We start from the raw sequence: 18,298 nt of genomic DNA on the forward strand, positions 1-18,298 counted from the left end.
TTTTATTTAGTAGGTTACAAAGATTCTGATTAAGGATGAGACTAAAGGATTCTGGGATACTTAGGGGAGGAAGAAGGGTAGTAGGAGAACAGTTGTCTCTGGAAGCAGCCAAGACATTGCTGTTCAGAGCAGGTGGTAGGGAGTGGGGGGCAGGGAGTAGGATAATGTTAATAGTTCTCTGGCTCCAGCCGGAACTAACGCCCCTCCCCCCCAAGCTGGCTAAGATGGTCCTTCCCTTTACCCCTGATCAATGCTCAGAATAACCTGGAGGAGTCTGCGGGCAGATGGCGGTGCCAGTGCTCTGGATGCTGCTTCTTCAAGGGCTTCTGGGTATGGAGGCAGTGGTAACAGAGCAGATACGGAAATAAAAAGATAGAGATAGAGACTGAAAGAAGGAGATAGACAGATGGGGACAGAAGCAGGGCCAGAAACACAGAGGGATGGAGGGACAGAGAGAAACAGACAGAGAGACACGGAGACTGAGATACACAATTAGGTAGAGACAAATGGGAGACAGAGACAGAAACAGAAACGAAAAGGGAGTCCCAGAAAAAAAGAATCAGGGAAACAAAGAGAAAAACAGCACAAGATATAGAGTGAAACAGAGGCAGAGAAATGACTGGTTGTAGGGAAGTGACCCAGGGCCCCTTCTCAGAAGACCCCCCTGCTGTCCTGTCTTCCAGGCCTTGGATGGGGGGAGAGTGAAGAGCTTCGACTTTATCGCCATCTCTTCAGTAACTATGACTCTACCAGAAGGCCAGTGAGGTGGCCAGAAGAAAAAGTCTCTGTCAATTTCAAGGTCACCTTGACCAACCTCATCTCATTGGTAAGATTCAGCTTTCTCCTGCCCCACTTCTTAACCCCTCCCCCACCTCCCCCCCAACCCTTTTATGTAACCCCAGATTCCATCTCTGATCTTCCATTAATCTCCTTCCCCCTTTATTATTCTCCATCTCAATCTTTTAAGAATGAGAAACAGGAGACTCTCACAACCAGTGTTTGGATTGGAATTGTGAGTAGGGGTTTGGTGATGGGGGCAGAGGGTTGTGGTAGACAATGATTTTGGTGGTCCCCACTTCACACCTTTGAGGGAAAACTCTAATCCCGTTTAAATGATATGTGGAGCAGGGGGCTGCAAGGCAGATAAAGCCTTTACCTCATCCTTTTTGCCCAAATCTCCCAGGACTGGAGCGATTATCGACTCAACTACAGCAGTAAGGACTTTGGGGGCATCACAGCCCTGAGAGTTCCTGCTAACCTAGTATGGCTCCCTGACATCGTGCTGGAGAACAAGTTAGAACAAGACACCTGAAACCCCGAAGGGATTGGGGAGGCAGCAGGACCTGAACACGAGAGTATTTAGGGGGCTGGGAGCCTGGACTCCTGGATCCCTTGGTGGCGGTGGTGGGCTTACGGAAGGATGGTGAATTGGGTCACAAGAGGCCCTGGAGCGGGGTTGGGGTGCGGAGCAGTGGGTGTATGACAGACGCTTGGGTCCCTCTGTATTGACAGCATAGACGGCGTGTTCGGAGTGGCCTATGAGGCCAACGTGCTGGTGAATGAGGGAGGCTTTGTGAGCTGGCTTCCCCCAGCCATCTACCGCAGCACCTGCGCAATGGAAGTCACCTATTTCCCCTTCGACTGGCAAAACTGCTCCCTAGTTTTTCGGTATGGCCAGGGTGAGGGGTAGGGGTCTTGAAGGGGGCGAGCCCTGGGAGGGGGGGTGTTGAGAGGGTGGAACCGGGCTAGGGTGTGGACTATAGGTAGGGAGCATGGGGAAGGGACTGACGCATTCTCCAGCACTCCCTCCTAAGGTCTCAGACGTACAGCGCTGCAGAGGTGGCAATTGTCTTCTCGGAGGAGTCTGGCCAGATTCTAGACAAAATCCAGATCGATGAGAAGGCCTATACGGGTAACAGTCCAGTACTCGGGCTTTTCAGGGACGGTGGGGAGGGAATGCTGCTATAGAAAGGGTCCCGTTTATGGGAACAAATGATGTTAATTCAAATCACTCAATCAATAAGCATTTATTAAGTGCCTACTAAGGGCCTCGGATTGTGGTGGACCCTGGGGATGCAAGTACAAAGAATGAAAATCCCTATTTGCAAGTAGTTTACATTCTAATAGTGGAGCTAAGTACACCAATTAAGAAATGTTTATTAAGTGCCTACTATGTACCAGGCACTGTGCTAAGCTCTGGGGATACAAAAGAAGCAAAGGACAGTCCCTACCCTCAAGTAGCTTAGATTAGGTGAGACAACATACAAATATATGCAAAGCAAGGATAAGTAGGAATATAGGGTATATTCCTGTATAGGATAAATAAGAATAATGGAGAGGAAGCCAATAGAATTAAGAGAATAAATACAGAATGTAAAGATAACACCAATTAAAAAACAATTAAGGGGCAGCTAGGTGGATAGAGCACCATCCTTGAGTCAGGAGGATCTGAATTCAAACCCAGCCTCAGACACTTGACACTTACTAGCTGTGTGACCCTGAGTAAGTCACTTAACCCCATTGCCTAGCGCCCCCCCCAAAAAAATAAAATAAAAGCAAAGTGGTTTGGGAAAGAAAAACTAAATAGAAGCCACTGGAGTTTAATGAATAGAGTTTGCGTGGTCAATCAATCAACAAATATGTGTCAGGCATTGTGCTAAGCAATATGGATACAAAGACAAAAAAGAAACAGTCCTGCCCTCAAGCAGTTTACATTCTATTGGGACAACAAATGGAGGAGAGGCTAAGAGCTGACAAGATTAGGAAAGTTCCTCCTGTATAAAGTTACCTTTCAGATGAACAGTGAAGGAGGCATGGGGTTCTGAAAGGCAGAGAGGAGGAGGGAGAGCATGTCAGTCATGGGCAAACAGTTGTTTCTGCATCGATTAATGATTTCATAAAGAATGGTATTTTTGTGTTTTGTTCTGTGTATAGAAATACTCTGTGTGTGTGTATAAGTTCAGAATCTAAAAATAGGCAAAGAGCCTTAAGATGGAATGTTCTGTGTGAGGAAGGGGGAGAGAGGGAATAAGTATATAATAACCACCTACTATGTTCTAGGTACTGTGCTAAGCACTTTATAAATATGTCATTTGGTGCTCACAACAATTCTTCGAATTAGGTTTCACATTTGAGGAAACTGAGGCAGACAGATGTTAAATGATTTGCCCAGGGTCACAGCTAGCATCTGAGACTAAATTTGAACTCAGGTCTTCCTGATTCAAGGCCCAGCACTCTATCCACTTCACCACTGACGGATAGAGGTGTAGTGAGTAAGCCATTTAGTCCAGTATGTAAAGGGGAATAACCTGTAATAAACCTGGAAGAAATAAGCTGGAAGCAGATAGTGAAAAACTTTAAATGCCAAACAGGTGTTTGTATTTTTTCCTTGAGCAGAGAGGGAATGCTGAAGCTTCTAGGGCTTTAGAGTGACAAGGTCACTTTGGCAACTGTGTGCTGAGGATGGATTGGAGGAAGTCTTGGAGATTGGAGGCAAGAAGATCAGTGTGGAGGTTATTTCAGTAGTCACACCAGGTGACTATTGCTGAGATGCTAAAGGCCTGAACTACAATGGTGGCTTTGTGAGTGGATGAGAGATATATTCTAGAGATCTTGAGAAGGCAGAATTTGTAAGACTTAGAAAGTGATTGAAAATAGGAATGAGGAGTAAAGGATGACTCTCTGACAGTGACCTTGAGGGGCAGCTAGGAGGAGCAGTGGATAGAGCTCTTGCCTTGGAGTCAGGAGGACCCGAGTTCAAATCCTGCCTCAGACACTTGACACTTACTAGCTGTGTGACCCTGGGCAAGTCACTTAAACCCAATTGCCCAAGCAAAAAAAAAAAAAAAGAGAGAGAGAGAGTGAGATAGTGAATTGAGTGAAGGGTACCCTTGACATAAATAGGGAAGTTAAGGAAGAGGTAGCTTTTAGAGGAAAAAATGAATTCTCTTTTGAATACAAAATGGTAAAATTATAGATTTAGCTCTGGAATAGAGCTTAGAGGTAATCAAATCCAATCCCAGTATTTTAAAGCAAAGGGAACTAAGGTCCTGAAGGTGACTTGCCCAAAGTCACAAGGTGGCAATGCCAGGATTTGAACCTATGTGCTCTGACTCCCAAATGCAGTGCTTTTTCTGCTCTACCACACTGCCTATGGGACTTCTTTTTGGAAATATCTTCCAGGTAGGTGAGGATGTGAGACTTGAGTTTAGAAATGGACTAGATCTGAGAGTAATCTGCTTCGAGATGACATTGAACCCACAGGAGTTGATAAGATAAATCACTGGGAGAGAGTATAGAGAGAAGATAGGAGTGGGACATGGCCTATTGATTATGCAGCAAAGGAGTCTGAGGGGTAGCTGGACAGGTAGGAGGAGAAACAAGAAAGAGCGATGCCCTGAAAATTCAAAGGCAAGAAACCTTCTGGAAGGAGAGGGTGATTAACAATGTCCAATGCTGTAGAGAGGTCAAGAAAGACAAAGACTGAGAAAAGGCCATTTGATTTGGCAGTGAAGAGATCATGATTTTAGAAAGAACAGTTTTGGTTGAGTGATAATGAAGATTAGAAGGAAGATTACAAAGGGTTGAGAAGTGAGAAAGTTGGTGGTAGTAATAGTGACGCAAAAAAAAAGAAAAGAAAGTAAAACATTTAAAATATACAGAGGAGACAAGGAGGAAGTTCAGAACGAGACATGGACAAGCAGGGCAGTACAGGCAATAGTGTTAAATGTAATATACACTTTAAAAAACTATGTAATAGAAATTCAGTTTTACAATGGTGGTGGAAAACAGAATTTGTTTGGGAGTTAACTATGCTTTTTTAGTTCATGTAAAGGGGAATTTTTTGTTCATGAAACAATAAACTAATAATAATTAAATTATAAATACATGGTGATATATTAATAAAATAATAAGTAATAAAAATAAAAGAGGAATTGGATTCATTGGGAATTTGTGAAGAAGGGATATGTATCTCTATATATTAATGCAGTTTGAAGTGGTAGGATCACTGAGTAGAGGGGTTAACCTTGGTGAGAAGAAAAGTCACCTGTCCACCAGAGAGTGGAGTAAAAGAGGAAAGAATGGGGGAGAGCATCAAGGGGTTTTGAGAGGTAACTTATAAAGGAGCTCACAGGGAATTATTGCCTTTCTTTTCTCAGTAGAGGGGAGGGAGTGGAAAGAGGGAGCTGCTCAGGAGGCTGGAGGAGAGAAGGTTTTTAGGGGCACTTAGATTAAATCAACAAACTTTAACGGCCTGCTGAGTACAGGATCTCTCCAAAACATAGACTCATTACTAGAATCCTGTTCTATAAAGTAATGCCTGCAATTTAGCAACTCACAATTTTAAAAGCTCTATTAACACATTTCGATATCACTTTTAGGTTTGCAAAGTACTTTCTCCCAAAACCACCCTGGAAGATTCAGAGTAATGTCATTATAACCCCCCCCCATTTTACAGAAGAGTAAGCTGAAATTCAGAGCGATTATACTGTGTAACCTCAGGCAGAACCCTTCCCCTCCGTGGTGAAGTTGAACTAAATCTTTAAGATCCCTCCCAGTTCTGACGCTTGATAGTCGATAGTGATTTGCCCAGGGATTACACAGCTAGGCTAAAAAGTGGTTAAACAAACTAAAACCTGTCTTCTGACTCTAAAACAAGTGCTCTTTCCACTCCCCTAGGCTGCCTCTTTTGATTATCATCATTAACAACCCTGTGAGGCAAGCAGGAATTATTAGTGAGTGACAGAAGACTTTCAAATCCAAATCTCCTGATTCCCAGACTCGAGTTCTCTCCACTGTTACAGATCTAGGTCTTTTGCACTCATTTTTATGCTCTAATCCTTTCACAAACACTGGATCTGTCTCCACCATCCGTCCACCCTCAATAAAGCTTCCTGCTCGATGGGGCCGTACGTGGGTTCAGTCTGTCTGTATCCCCTGAATCGCTACTCCTGGCACAGTCCTAAAGCATGTGTGACAAAGGTGGCTACAGATGTTCAGCAAACAAGGATTGGCTGACTGATCTCCCTAATCCGCAGAGAATGGCGAGTGGGCCATCGATTTCTGTTCTGGGCAGATCTGGTACCATGATGATCGCTCAGTGGATGCCCCAGGGAATATTGAGGTTATCTACACGCTCATCATTCGCAGGAAGCCCCTTTTCTACATCATCAATATCATCGTGCCCTGCGTTCTCATCTCAGGCCTCGTACTCCTAGTCTACTTCCTTCCCGCCCAGGGTAACGGGACCAAGGGGAGGTGGCTTCATTCACAAAGCTGCACACGAATTCTCCCACTGCTGGAGATGGCCTTCTTCGCTCCACTCAGTCATAGCTTAAGGCTAGCCCCAGCAGCCCCTGGCGTATGGAGACAGGGTGGGGCGGGGTAGTCGGGAGGTGTGTGTGTTGGGGGGGGGTGTGGGGGGGGGAGGGAGAAGCAGAACCAGAACTCACTCCGCAATCCTTTTCAGCGGGTGGGCAGAAGTGCACGGTCTCCATCTCAGTCCTCCTAGCCCAGACTGTTTTCCTGTTCCTCATGGCAACAAAAATCCCAGAGACTTCTCTGAGTGTCCCTCTGTTGGGGAGGTAAGTGGGGCAAGAGGCTGGATCTGAGCCTAGAGAATAAGGCCAGGAGGAAGGAACAGAGATCAACGGAAAGGGAGAGGGGGACGGGAAGTGAAAAGATGAGCCAAGAGGAAAGCTGGGAGAACAGTTGTCTCCGGGTGGGCGAGAAAATTGAGTCTGTAGGAAAGGGGGCGGAGTCAGGGGGCGGGAAAGGCAGAACCTTGTGAGGAGGGGGTTGCAACGAGAGAAAAGTACAAAACCTGGTTTTCTTCACTGCTTTATTTGGGTTGGTGGTGAGTCAACAGTTCCCCAGATACCCTTCATCACCTCTGTTTCATCTCGAGCCCTCTGCAGTGTTCCTGTTAAAGGAGTGGCTAACTGAGTATCTCCAACTGATCCACGGACCCCAGATTTGGAGAATATCCCCCTCCCACTTTATCCTTGCTTCCACCTTGCTCTCAAAGTTTCTTCTCACCCACATCCCCACATGCAGGCCTCGCAGTCGAATCTTAACTCACACGTTTTCCGCTGCCCAGCCCAATGAGCCAGGGCCGTAGGAGGGAAGCTGTCTTCCTGGGGCAGTGTGAATTCCCGTAAATCTCAACCCTACTGGCAAACAGAACCGTGCCCCACGGAGGAGTAGCTGTGCGCTAGCTTTGGCCTTGGCTCCCGCCTCTCTCACGCCCCGCCCTGCAGCCAACGCCACTCGGGACAACGGGTGCCCAGGGTTCCCCGAGCTCAGATTGTGGACGTGGCCGCTGCAGCCACAGAGGCGCCGAGTTTCCAGCTGTAGCCACAGGGCTGAGATCTGAGAATCCAGGGCAGGGAATACAGCAAATTCCCACGGTCCCTACACATAGCCCCCCCAGGGTCAGTCTTCTTGCTGACGAGACAACCCTTCATTTTCCTCCTCACACCTCACCTGCAGCAAGGTAGTTCCAAAGCTCAAGGCACTTCCCATAGCCTCTCTCAGCACCAGCCCCAGGGAGGGTTCTGGAGAGGTTGGGGAGCTGTGTGACTCTAGCTTCACTCTTTCCCACTCTGGCAGCTCCCCTTCCTCCCCATCCTGGCCCCCAGGCCCTAAAGGCCTCATCTTCTCCAGCCCGAATTCCAGATATTCATGGGCTGCAGCCAGGGCCAACTCCAGGGAGCATAGAAGTGAGGGCCGGAAGTCCACCTGGTGCTGGGATGAGAGAAGTCACTAAGAATGTCTTTGGTGGACGGGGAGTTAAAGAGTCATCAGAGGGTTGATTTCGGGATTGAGGGCCATCCGCAGATTATAAAGTCATTCCAAGGTCAGAACACGCTAATCACTGAATAAATCCTAAAATAGAATGTTAAAGTTGGAAGGAATCTTAGTCATCATCTACAACCAAACCCTTCATTTGCCTGAAGGGTTTGCCGCTGGGCTTGGATGAATGGGCTTTAGGAAAAGAGGGATGTCACTGTGATGTGAACTCTAGTTAGAACTGGGGAGAGGAACTTAGGGGCCGAGGAAAAAACAAGGCAATTAAAGGGTCAAAGAAAGGCTATGGGAGCCCAAAGGGGCCAGAGAACGATTGGGCTCACTGGTGGGCCCTCACCTCCGTGGAACTGGGGTAGCCATAGACCCATAGCAGAGCATCGAAGGAACCCGAGGACCCCTGCATAGATGAAGCCGTTCCTCTAAGGTAGGGTCAGAATGTGGGGCAATTATGTGACTCTCACGTGGAAGGAGCTGATGGGGGGGGGAGGCTTCCGGCTCCTTAAGGAACACAACTTTAGGGCTGTCACGTCATATCCTATCCCGAAACACAAATACTGCATTTTGAGGGAGGAAAGAGGGCATGAGACAGTGTAGTTGACGTAGAGCTGTCCCAGCTGGCAAGTGCCTTTTGGAAATGTTGGTTTAAGTTTTCGGCGTTGAGGTAACAAAAGTGGGATTATAATTTAGCCGGTCGCGATTGTGATGTCATCTACGGATTGACAGAGTTGTAACACTTCTTCCCTCCCTCTCCTTGTCTTGGGTTGGATACAAAAAGAATGAAGACACTAGCCACCCCGTCTCCCTTATTTCAGGTATCTCATTTTCGTCATGGTGGTAGCCGCACTGATTGTCATGAATTGCGTCATCGTGCTCAACGTGTCCCTAAGGACGCCCAACACTCATGTTATGTCCCCTCGGTTACGTTATGTAAGCCTTTGGGGGTTATGGGTCATGTGTATATAGGTGGGTGTAGTGAGGCGGGTTAGGGGTAAAAGATGGGACGGATTGGAGAAATTACGCGGATATACTGTCCCCCAGGTTTTCTTAGAGCTGTTGCCCCGTCTTTTGGGTTCAATTCCACCGCCACCGGCGCCAGGAGCGGGTTCTTCCCAACGTAGGGCTTCCTCCCTGGGAATTCTGCTCCGTGCGGAGGAACTGATCCTGAGAAAGCCCCGGAGTGAGCTGCTGTTTGAAGGGCAGAGACATCGGCATGGGCCAGGGCCAGGTGACAGGGTCATTAGAGGTCGAGGGACGTGGGAGAGGTTTGCGTCTGGAAGGGTCCGAAATAGCCCGTTTTCCTCCCTCTCTCAGCTGCCTCCACTGCCGCATTGTGTCAGAGCCTAGGAGCTGCCGCATCAGAGATTCGTTGCTGTGTAGACGCGGTGAACTTCTTAGCGGAAAGCATGCGGGAGCAGGAAGACTCTGGGGAGGTAGGGAAGGTTTAGGACCAAGTCAACAAACATTTATTCAGGGTTTGCTATGAGCCAGGCACTGTGCTAAGCACTAGGGATACAAAGACAGTAGGTAGAGGCAAAACTTTCAAAGAGCTCACAGTTTAAAGGGAGAGACAACATGCAAACAACTATGTACAAACAAGACATAGGATAAATTGGAGAGAATACTGAGGGAAGGCATTAGCATTAAGGGCGTTAGCAAAAGCTTCTTGCAGAAAACGTCACTTTAGCTTGAAGGAAGCCAGAAATAAGGAGAGAGATCCAGACATGAAGGACAGCAAGAAAAAAATGCCCAGAGCCCAGAGATGGAGTGGCTAGTGGGAGGAAGAGCAGGAAGGCTTGTGTCACTGGTGTGCTTTGAACTTTGCTGGGTCACTTGGCTGAGTCTGTGTGCTTAGGAAGACCAGACTCAGTGCCTGTTACCCCTTCTTCAGGAAGTTTCCAGCTGGGTCCTCGCGGGAAAGGCCTTGGACAACCTCTGCTTCTGGGCAGCCCTAGTGCTCTTTGGGTTTGGCACAGGCCTCATCTTTCTTGGGGGTCATCTGAACAGAGTGCCTGACCTGCCCTTCCCTCCTTGTATGTAGACTTCCCTTTTGACCAGGAAGTACATAACCCTAAGACTCAACTTCCACTCTGGATGGGTCTCCGTCTTGACCTTTGCTGGCTAGTCCCATCATGAAATAAAACCTTCAGTGGGGGAGAAAATTTGGAACTCAAACTCTTGTGGAAGTGAACGTTAAAACCTAAAAATAAATAAATTAAAAAAAAAAACCCTTCAGTGACCGTAGTCACCAAGGCCCAAGTAAAAAGGAGGCTGCCTACATTTCACTTTCCTGTCCCCCAAAACTTTTCTTGGACTTCTAGATTTGTGCTGACCCCAGTCTCCTTTCTTTAGTTATTTTTGTTCCATTGACATGACTCACACTAACGCCTCTTTCCTCTTCTATGATATAAGGACCTCAGCAGCCTCCTGCCCCATAAAAGAAGCAGCCCTGGCTCCTCCAGCCCCTGGTCTCCCACAAAATCCCCTGAATCATGACCAAAGTAAGGCCATTTAGCCTGTATTAAAGTCTCTTTTCCCAGTGAATTGGAGTTTGAATGTTAACTACCCTACCAGTTTCCCAGGCATTTCCTTTTTCCTCTCCCCCCCCCAGAATCAACACCAGCAATAATAGTAATAGCTAGCACTTTGCATGTTAGCTCATATAATCCTCACAACTCAATGAAATAAGTACTATTATCTCCATTTTAAAGAGGAAGAAAACAGAGGTACAGAGAGGTTATGTGACTTGTCCCAGGGTCACACAGGTAGTGTGTGTCTGAGGCAGGATTTGAATTGAGGTCAACCGATTCTACACACCATCCACTGAACCATCTAACCTTGACCTTAACACCAAGCCTAGGTTCCCAGTTCCCTTCTCCCCAACCAAAAAATAGCCCATCTTGCTTGACCCAGACAACTCTACAAAACCCACTATGTGAGCATTACTGGTGCACAGGACGGACAGTGGACCTGACCTGTTTCCATCTTCCTTGACTGCCCCCCGTCTCATATTCCCCCTCAATAAAACGTGCTTCTGCTAACTCCCTTATTGAATGAACAGTGTTTTGTTTCATTCATCTTAAGAGTCTATTCTAATCACTGCCTCTTCATTATTGAGTTAATTATTGAACATATATATTTCTGTAATTGTAATTCTAATGTTGGTTTCCCTGAGTAAAAAAGCAATGGGAATAGGAGAAGCTGGTTGAATTCTGTCTTTATTAACAAATGAGGTTTCCAAGGCCACTACATTGAGATTGGGGGCAGGGAATAGGGTGAAGGGGGCTACTTGCTGCTCACACTATATACAAATGCAAGCAAGGTGGGGATGGTGGGTTAGATGAGAGCAGTAGCTAGCCCCATGGCCCCCCCCATCAAGGAAGAGCATTGGAGGAGAGGAAAGGAGGGATAATATTGGAAAGGGGGAGGAATATTTTGGCTGGCAGCCCCCCTCCCCATTCCCTGGAGGTGGGGGGGAGATGATTAAAGTGCTTTCAGAGAGTGATGAGGAAATGGTCTCCACGGACCATCTCCCCCCTTCCCCTGGAGTGACTGGTGACCCCTGTCTCTATGCCACCCCCCCCAGGGTCTGGTACATTCATTGGGGGAGTCAGTCCCCCTGGCGTGCAAAAAAAGGGGCCCTGCGACTCTGCCCTAGACAGCAGCAGTAGAATGAAGGGAGGCATCCCCAAGCACTTTCCTCTTTGGGGGGGGGAGAAAGAGGGGGGAAAGGGGTTGGTTCCCAAATAATTTCTGGTGGGAGGGAGCTGTACCTCTACCCACAGGTGGGGGGTGGGGAGGCACAGTTTTTTAAGAGAAAACATTTTGAGAGAGCAGGAAAAGGGAGGTCACGTGATCACAAAAAGCTTCAGGGGTCATAGGTCACGTTTCCAGCAGGCTCCAGTGAATCAAACTAAAAAAAGCAAAAGCCCAGGGAGGGTAGGGAGGGAGCGGCCTGGGAAGCCTGGATTTTTGTTGTTGTTGGGGGCAAGGGGGGTGAGATGTGGGTTATATGTCCAGTATGGATATATACCCCACCTACCCCTACTCAGCCTGGGGTCCCCATCACCAGTTCATGATGCAGTTACGGTTCAGAGTCATGAAGTAAACTTGGCTGCTACCTCCAGATCGAACTGAGGCAAAGAACACCTGCAGGTTGGGGAAACAGAGGGAATGGATGGATTAGGGACAGTGGTGGTTGTATGTGCTGTCCAAGAGGAACAGAGCTCCCTGTGAGGTGAAAGGGTCTCTTCTGCCTAGCAGTATGTGTGGAAGAGAATCATCTGGGTTTACAAAAGTGAGCCAGAGGAGGGTGGGGTGGGGCTAAAACTCTCTCTGGGCAGCACTTGGCAGGCTGCCGGAGCCGAAATCACTGAAGTGACCCATCTCTGGAACTCCAATTCCCTCACCTTTAGCTCTGTTTTCCCTAGAAGGATTGACCAGAGGCCTCGTGGGACGTTATTCTATCATGCAAGGAAAAGAAGGTGGTCGTGGCATTTGCAGGGGTGGCAAGAGGTCCATGAAACTCCCACCTTGTCATTCCTCTCACAAAGGAATTTGAGTCTCTGTGCTCGCTTGTGCATGAAGACTCCATCCAAGTGCCCTGTTTCCACGGAGCGGATCTCAATGGCCTTCTCACCCCAGCCCATGATCTGGTTGGAGCAGATGTAGGCTTCCAGGGAGGAAAAGAGAATGTCAAAGACAATGGAGTGGCCTGGTCCTATTTTACAATACAAACCCTTCTATCTAGGGCATCCCACCCCCATCCCTATTTCCCTAGGATATTTTAGGAATGGAAACTTCTAGGGAAAAGTCATGTAGCTCCTAGGGAGAGAAAAAGAGGGAATGGGAGCTGAAGATTGGGCTAAGCTCTGAGAACAACTTGAAGGGTGGGATGACTTTGGGCAAGGGTCTAAGAAGCTCACCTACAGAGGTAGGCATCTCTCCCCACTGCAACACCACATCCTTGATGATCCGGCCATAGGTATTAACATACACACCCTCATCCTCATAGCAAAGAAGCATCTCCATGCCTTCAGCATTTGGAAGGAAGATGATGGCATGAGGGGTTATCTGGCTCTGGATCTACAGGGGATTGAGAAGAAGTAATTAAATCCAAACATTAACTCTGCTTCCTCCTAAGGCCCCTACACCCCTTAAAGATTTAACAACTTTCCCCATGAGCTCACATGCACTGGGATGTAGATATCATAGCTGTTCCCTGAGTCCACATCAACAGCATGGAAGCCAGCACTAGAGCCATAGATGACCTTGAGCCGCTGCCCCTCCTCCACCGTCAGGTCAACCAGCAGTGGCCGGTGAGGGAGGTCAGCAAAGGACTGAAGGGGACAGGGCAATTCAGGGCGAGGAGTGGATATGGGATGGGGAAGGGGCTGGGGCTGGGAAGATATGGAGAGGATGAAATGGGCCTGGGGCTAAGAGGCAAGAGGAATGGGAGTGGACAGTTGAGAACAAGATTGAGGTGCTGGAGATGGGGAGTATGGGGAGAAGGGAACAGTAAAAGCCCTGTAAAAGAAAAATTGGGGAGGGAGTGGGGGATTCAGAGTGAGAATATGGGACTTGGGGGAACAGAAGGAATGTGGCTGGCAGGTGTTACCTTGAAAGCCATGAATTTATGGTAGGGCTTGGGGGCCCAAGCATACACCTCCACTGAGTTCTTCAGGGCAATTACCAGGAACTTAATGCGTTCGTATTTCACTGAGGAAAGTGGGGTGGGGGTGTTGTATGAGAAGGGAACAGTCAGGTGAATACACACCTTTATAACTGCCTTCCCAAGTCTCCTTCAAATGGTTCCCCAATGTTTCTACTTCAAGCCCTCTGAGATCTTCAGCACAGAGTGAAATCCTCATCATGTGGTAGGTAGTGTTCACCCCCCTCTATTCCATCCCTCCAATAGGACAGGGTTTACTTCTTGTGTTCCCCTCCCTTTTATCTTCCCACTGCTGACATGGTACCAGTCCTCCCTTTGCTGTCCCTTACAATGCCCAGTGAAATTTCCCTCTCACCAACTCGGTAGTGCCCACAGCCCTCCATGTCCCCCACAGTAGTCCATCCCTGTTTCTTCTCCACCTCTGGGTCATTGTGTAAGATCTTGTTCCGGAGCCAGGATAGGTAGTAAACTCGAAGCTTATTCCTTTTCCCTGGTGGTGGTACATGAAATGCACCCTTTTGAGGAGCCCAAGTCCTTCCCCTGCCCCCATCTATGCCAATGTTACTGCACTTGATGAATTCATTCCACTTCCTTCTGCCCCCACCCCTACAACCTTCCTCCCTCCCTTCCTTTGCCAATATCAGGATTTGATGAGCGGGTTTAATTCTTTCTTTAGCTCAAATCCACAGTACTTAAGATGGTAGAAGTTGATTCCTTCCCACTTCCAGCCCTTTCTCCCAGTTGTCTCTCCATCCTACCTACTCTTTAAATACCTGAGATGGTGATGAGCAGGTTAAGTCCTTCCAGGACATCCATTTGCTGGAAACGTCTCCGTCCGATGAGCCCATATACTTTCCCCTGCCCACTTCGATCCAGCAACATCAATCCATTCTCTGTGCCTACCAGCAGGTTCACACCTGAAGCACAAAGCCACATATCACCCAGTGAGAGGGGAACGGGGTCTTTCTTCCCCTCAACTTCTAAGTTAGGACCAATACCCCAGGAATCACATTCTCCCTTCTGGCAAACCTAATTAAGGAGGCAAAGACATCATTATTTGGGCCTTATTTATCTACTCCACTAATAAATGAACCTATTTCACCCCCTGCCAGGGATAAATAGATTTCCCCAGCTTAGGTCTAGCATCTTCTGTTCTCCCAGTTATACTTACCCCACAGGGCAGCACAGAGGATCTCTGAGTTAAATCGTTTCTTATACTTTCGAATTTCAGGGGTGTCACTGTGGGGTCGAGTATTAGTGGGGTTCACATTGACCACAGAGCCTTTTCGAACCTCATACTGCAACTGTTCCAGCCGCCCACCCTCTCTACCCACCAGGGCTGCAGAGAGAGAAGAAGTTGGTAAGGACCCCAAACAGGACCACAGATTTAAACAGATCTGAAAGGATTTTAGGTCTACGAAATTTAGCTACTACAACCTTCTAATTTTACAGATGAGGGGAAAAAAAAAAGGGAAAACTGCTTTTCCCGCTATACCTTACTGCATCCCTAAAGATCTGTTCTAGACCCAATCATTTATCCCTATCACTAAACTGCCAAACCCCTTGACCTTTTTCTCAATTCTCATCTTTCTCAACCTACTTCATCTGACAGTGTTGACCACCAAGATATTCTCTCCTCTACAGGTTTGTGTAACAACAACTCTACTTGTCTGATGACCCCTTGTTAAACTCCTTTGCCAGCTCATCACCATCCCTTAACTGTTGATATTCCTCAAAGTTCTGTCCTAGGCCCTTTTCTCTTCTCTTTCTACATTCTTTCTCCTGGTAACCATGTCAGCTCCCATGGTTTTAACCCCAAGTCTTTACCATGAGCCCCATATCACCAATTGTCTATTGGACATTTCAAACTGGAGGTCCCAGAAACATCTTAAACTCAATATATCACAAAATGAATTCACATTCTTCCCTAAACCCTCCCACTTCCCCATTTCTGTAGATGGTACCACCATCTTTCCAGTGTTTCAGGATAAATTTATCCCAAAGCCTTCTTTTGACACTGACAAAAATGCTTCAGGATGAAAGAATGATGATTGGGATAAGAAAAATGGTCCCTTCTCTCCTTTATTGGTCTCCCTATCTCCTATGTTTTCCCAATGTCTCAGGTTAGTTTCTCCCTAGGGTGGTACAGTGGATTGAGTGTGCTGGGCCTAGAGTCAGGAAGAGTCACCTTCCTGAGTTCAAATCTGGCCTCAGACACTTACTAGCTGTGTGACCATGCGCAAGTCATTTAACCCTGTTTGGCTCAGTTTCCTCATCTGTCAAATGAGCTGGAGAAGGAAATGGCAAACCGTTCTAGCATCTTTGCCAAGAAGACTCCAACTGGGGTTAAGAAGGGTCAGACAAAACGGAAAAATGACTGAACAACAACAAAAGCAATAGTATTTCTCCTCAGAGATGGTAATGATGTTTTTGTTATCCTCACCGGTAATGGGGATAGTGTCCCCACTGCCTCCTGGCTGGTAAATTCCCAGATCCACAAACATAGTGAAGGAGCTCTTGCCTGGGGCCTTCACCAAGCCACGAGATTGGTACTGTGGAGACAGAATGATGTGGGCAGAATTGAACAAGCAAGAATTTAATTTCTACAGATTTCTACTCAGGATTTCTACCATAGCATTCTATATTCCTTACCAAATGCTCCCTCTTCCCCAGATTTGGATTTCTCAAAGTTTCTCTCCCATTCCAGATTTCTCTCACCCCTTTCTGTGGCATTTGCTCCAAAATACCCTTTTCTCTCCTTGGACCCTCTACAATCCCTCTTCCCTGTTGCACATACATCACTGCTTCCATCTTTAGCTGGGGAGCCCTGGCCTTTGCCACTCTCAGTGGGTGAATGGCTGGGCTGGACCACATCAGGCAGGTTAGTGTAGCCATTGCTGTCACTATGTAGTAGTCCCCGCTCCTCCTCAGGAGTCTGCAGGAAGGAGGAGAGAGGTCAGTGCCAGCTTGGCCAGGAAGTGAATTGGGTAAGCACTGGGTAGGAGGAGAACTCACCCGCTGGACCACCATGGTGCCTCCTCCATAGGGGGTCTGGGCCCCAGACAATTCCTCAACATCATGGACAACCATGGTACTGATACTATCCGTGTCTCCATCACTGTTAGGGAAAAGTAGTGAAGTCAAGGGTGTCCATTTTCGTCCACCCATCTCACAAGTTCTTTCTGAAAGAAGCATTTTGCATTTAAAATCCCAACATCATTCATACTACAAATATTGAGTGACAATGAATGCAGGCTATAAATAGACTTCCATTATTATTATAATATTTCCATATTATATAAATATGGCTCTGCCCAAAACTCCCAAATATGTCTCTACCCCTAACCTTTACTGCAGGGCTCATATAAAGCGTGTGCTCAATATCTCCACCTAGAGGCAGAAGCACTAATAATTCAGCGTAAGTTTCACATTAAATTCTCCACCCTTCATGCCCCTTTTCTATTTCTGTTGATGGTCTCAGTTATTTAAACTCCTAACCTCACTGTCATCTTTAACAATTCTCTTTCCCTTACCCCACATAATCAGTTTATAAATTCTAGTGACTTTATCTTTGAAATATTTGTCACTCAAAATAATAAAATACAAAAGCAGCAAAATTATGATGACTGAGCCTGGTCCCAAAGGAGAGATAGGAGAATATATCTCTCTCCCTTCTTTGCTGAGGTGGGGAACTACAGGTGTGAAACACTACATATAATATTGGACCTGGATGATACCTTGGTAATTTTTGCTGAACTATTTTTAATTTTTTGTTATAAGGCATGATCTTCTGGGAAGGAGAGAGAAACACTGAAAAATGTGGTTGATGTAAAAACAAAAAAGGTCAACAGCAATTTTTTTTAAAGTGTCTCTCACATTTTTCTCCTTTCCACTCCCATTTTAACTACCTCTGTTCAGGCCTCATACCTAACCTATATCATTACGGCCTCCTCATTGTTGTTCCTATCTCCAGCTCTGTCTTCTACAATCTATCCTGCACACTACCACTTAAGTTATCTTTCTAACTCACTTCTCTGATCATGGCACTCAGTTCAAAACCCGCTCTCACTGCCTAATTAATTAAGTACAAGTTCCTGGTTCTGGCTTTTAAGTCCCTTATATAATTTGGATCTAATCTATCTTTCAGCCTTATCTCATGTTACTCTTGGGACTCCTACATTCTACCATCTTCATAGCTTAGTCTCTGTGATCCTCTATACTCAGAATGGATTCCTTTCTGCCCCTCTTCTATCTCTGTGGAAATAAGTCTCACTCCCTCTTCCTTTCTTCCAGACATACCTGTCTCCTTGTCAAGGTTAACCTCTTTGTGAGAGTCCTCTCTTCCATCCCTTCTTGTCTTCCCGTCTTCTCCAGAAAACTGAATCATTACTGTTCTTTTTCTCTCTTATCCCTAACTACTGATACCCTCCCTACTGCCTCAAAGAAGCTCAACTCTCCTCCATCCTCAAAAACTTTTATTAGACCCTACCATTTCCTCAAGCTACTGTCCAATGTCTCTCCTCCCTTTCTTAGCCAAACTTCTAGAAAAAGCTGTCTATATTTGGTACCTCTGCTCATATGTCTCTCACTTATCGATTCTCAAACTACCTTTTAGCTTCGTCACTCAACAGAAATTGCTGTCTCTGAAGTTATCAACTATCTCTAAATTGCCAAACCCCTTGACCTTTTTCTCAATTCTCATCTTTCTCAACCTACTTCATCTGACAGTGTTGACCACCAAGATATTCTCTCCTCTACAGGTTTGCGTGACAACAACTCTACTTGTCTGATGACCCCTTGTTAAACGTTTGCCAGCTCATC

The 18,298-nt window shown here is 46.7% G+C and overlaps 3 protein-coding genes across 9 annotated transcripts in view; 1 reads left to right on the top strand and 2 right to left on the bottom strand.

Moving 5' to 3' along the window:
* Nucleotides 1-284: 284 nt before the first annotated feature.
* On the top strand, nt 285-10,571 carry CHRNE (cholinergic receptor nicotinic epsilon subunit). The gene is made up of 12 exons (XM_027857060.1): nt 285-344; nt 656-826; nt 968-1,012; nt 1,184-1,293; nt 1,513-1,668; nt 1,815-1,912; nt 6,039-6,239; nt 6,470-6,584; nt 8,622-8,736; nt 8,848-9,034; nt 9,121-9,239; nt 9,698-10,571. The coding sequence occupies exons 1-12, from the start codon at nt 285-287 to the stop codon at nt 9,845-9,847; spliced, it is 1,527 nt and encodes a 508-aa protein (XP_027712861.1). The 3' UTR covers nt 9,848-10,571.
* On the bottom strand, nt 6,828-8,939 carry CUNH17orf107 (chromosome unknown C17orf107 homolog). Its single transcript, XM_027857142.1, has 3 exons — nt 8,147-8,939; nt 7,486-7,740; nt 6,828-7,371 (listed from the first exon to the last, which is right to left on the bottom strand). The coding sequence occupies exons 1-3, from the start codon at nt 8,210-8,212 to the stop codon at nt 7,078-7,080; spliced, it is 615 nt and encodes a 204-aa protein (XP_027712943.1). The 5' UTR covers nt 8,213-8,939; the 3' UTR covers nt 6,828-7,077.
* The window catches only part of MINK1 (misshapen like kinase 1), a 58,505-nt gene continuing 49,350 nt past the window's right edge, over nt 9,144-18,298 (bottom strand). For 6 of the 7 annotated variants that reach the window (XM_027857131.1, XM_027857135.1, XM_027857132.1 and 3 more), the window contains 11 exons: nt 16,493-16,595; nt 16,275-16,412; nt 15,921-16,029; nt 14,649-14,816; nt 14,251-14,394; nt 13,833-13,967; nt 13,424-13,524; nt 12,996-13,145; nt 12,732-12,891; nt 12,339-12,478; nt 10,999-11,955 (listed from right to left, as the gene is read on the bottom strand). In XM_027857131.1, the coding sequence (XP_027712932.1) occupies nt 11,872-11,955; nt 12,339-12,478; nt 12,732-12,891; nt 12,996-13,145; nt 13,424-13,524; nt 13,833-13,967; nt 14,251-14,394; nt 14,649-14,816; nt 15,921-16,029; nt 16,275-16,412; nt 16,493-16,595 (1,432 nt within the window). In that variant the 3' untranslated portion in view covers nt 10,999-11,871. Of the gene's footprint in view, nt 9,232-10,998; nt 11,956-12,338; nt 12,479-12,731; nt 12,892-12,995; nt 13,146-13,423; nt 13,525-13,832; nt 13,968-14,250; nt 14,395-14,648; nt 14,817-15,920; nt 16,030-16,274; nt 16,413-16,492; nt 16,596-18,298 lie in introns of those variants that run through there. The other variant, XM_027857129.1, reaches the window with a different exon arrangement.

This window comes from Vombatus ursinus, unplaced genomic scaffold (genome assembly GCF_900497805.2).
Source record: "Vombatus ursinus unplaced genomic scaffold, bare-nosed wombat genome assembly UNPS02011916.1, whole genome shotgun sequence".
NCBI classification, from domain to species: Eukaryota; Metazoa; Chordata; class Mammalia; order Diprotodontia; family Vombatidae; genus Vombatus; species Vombatus ursinus.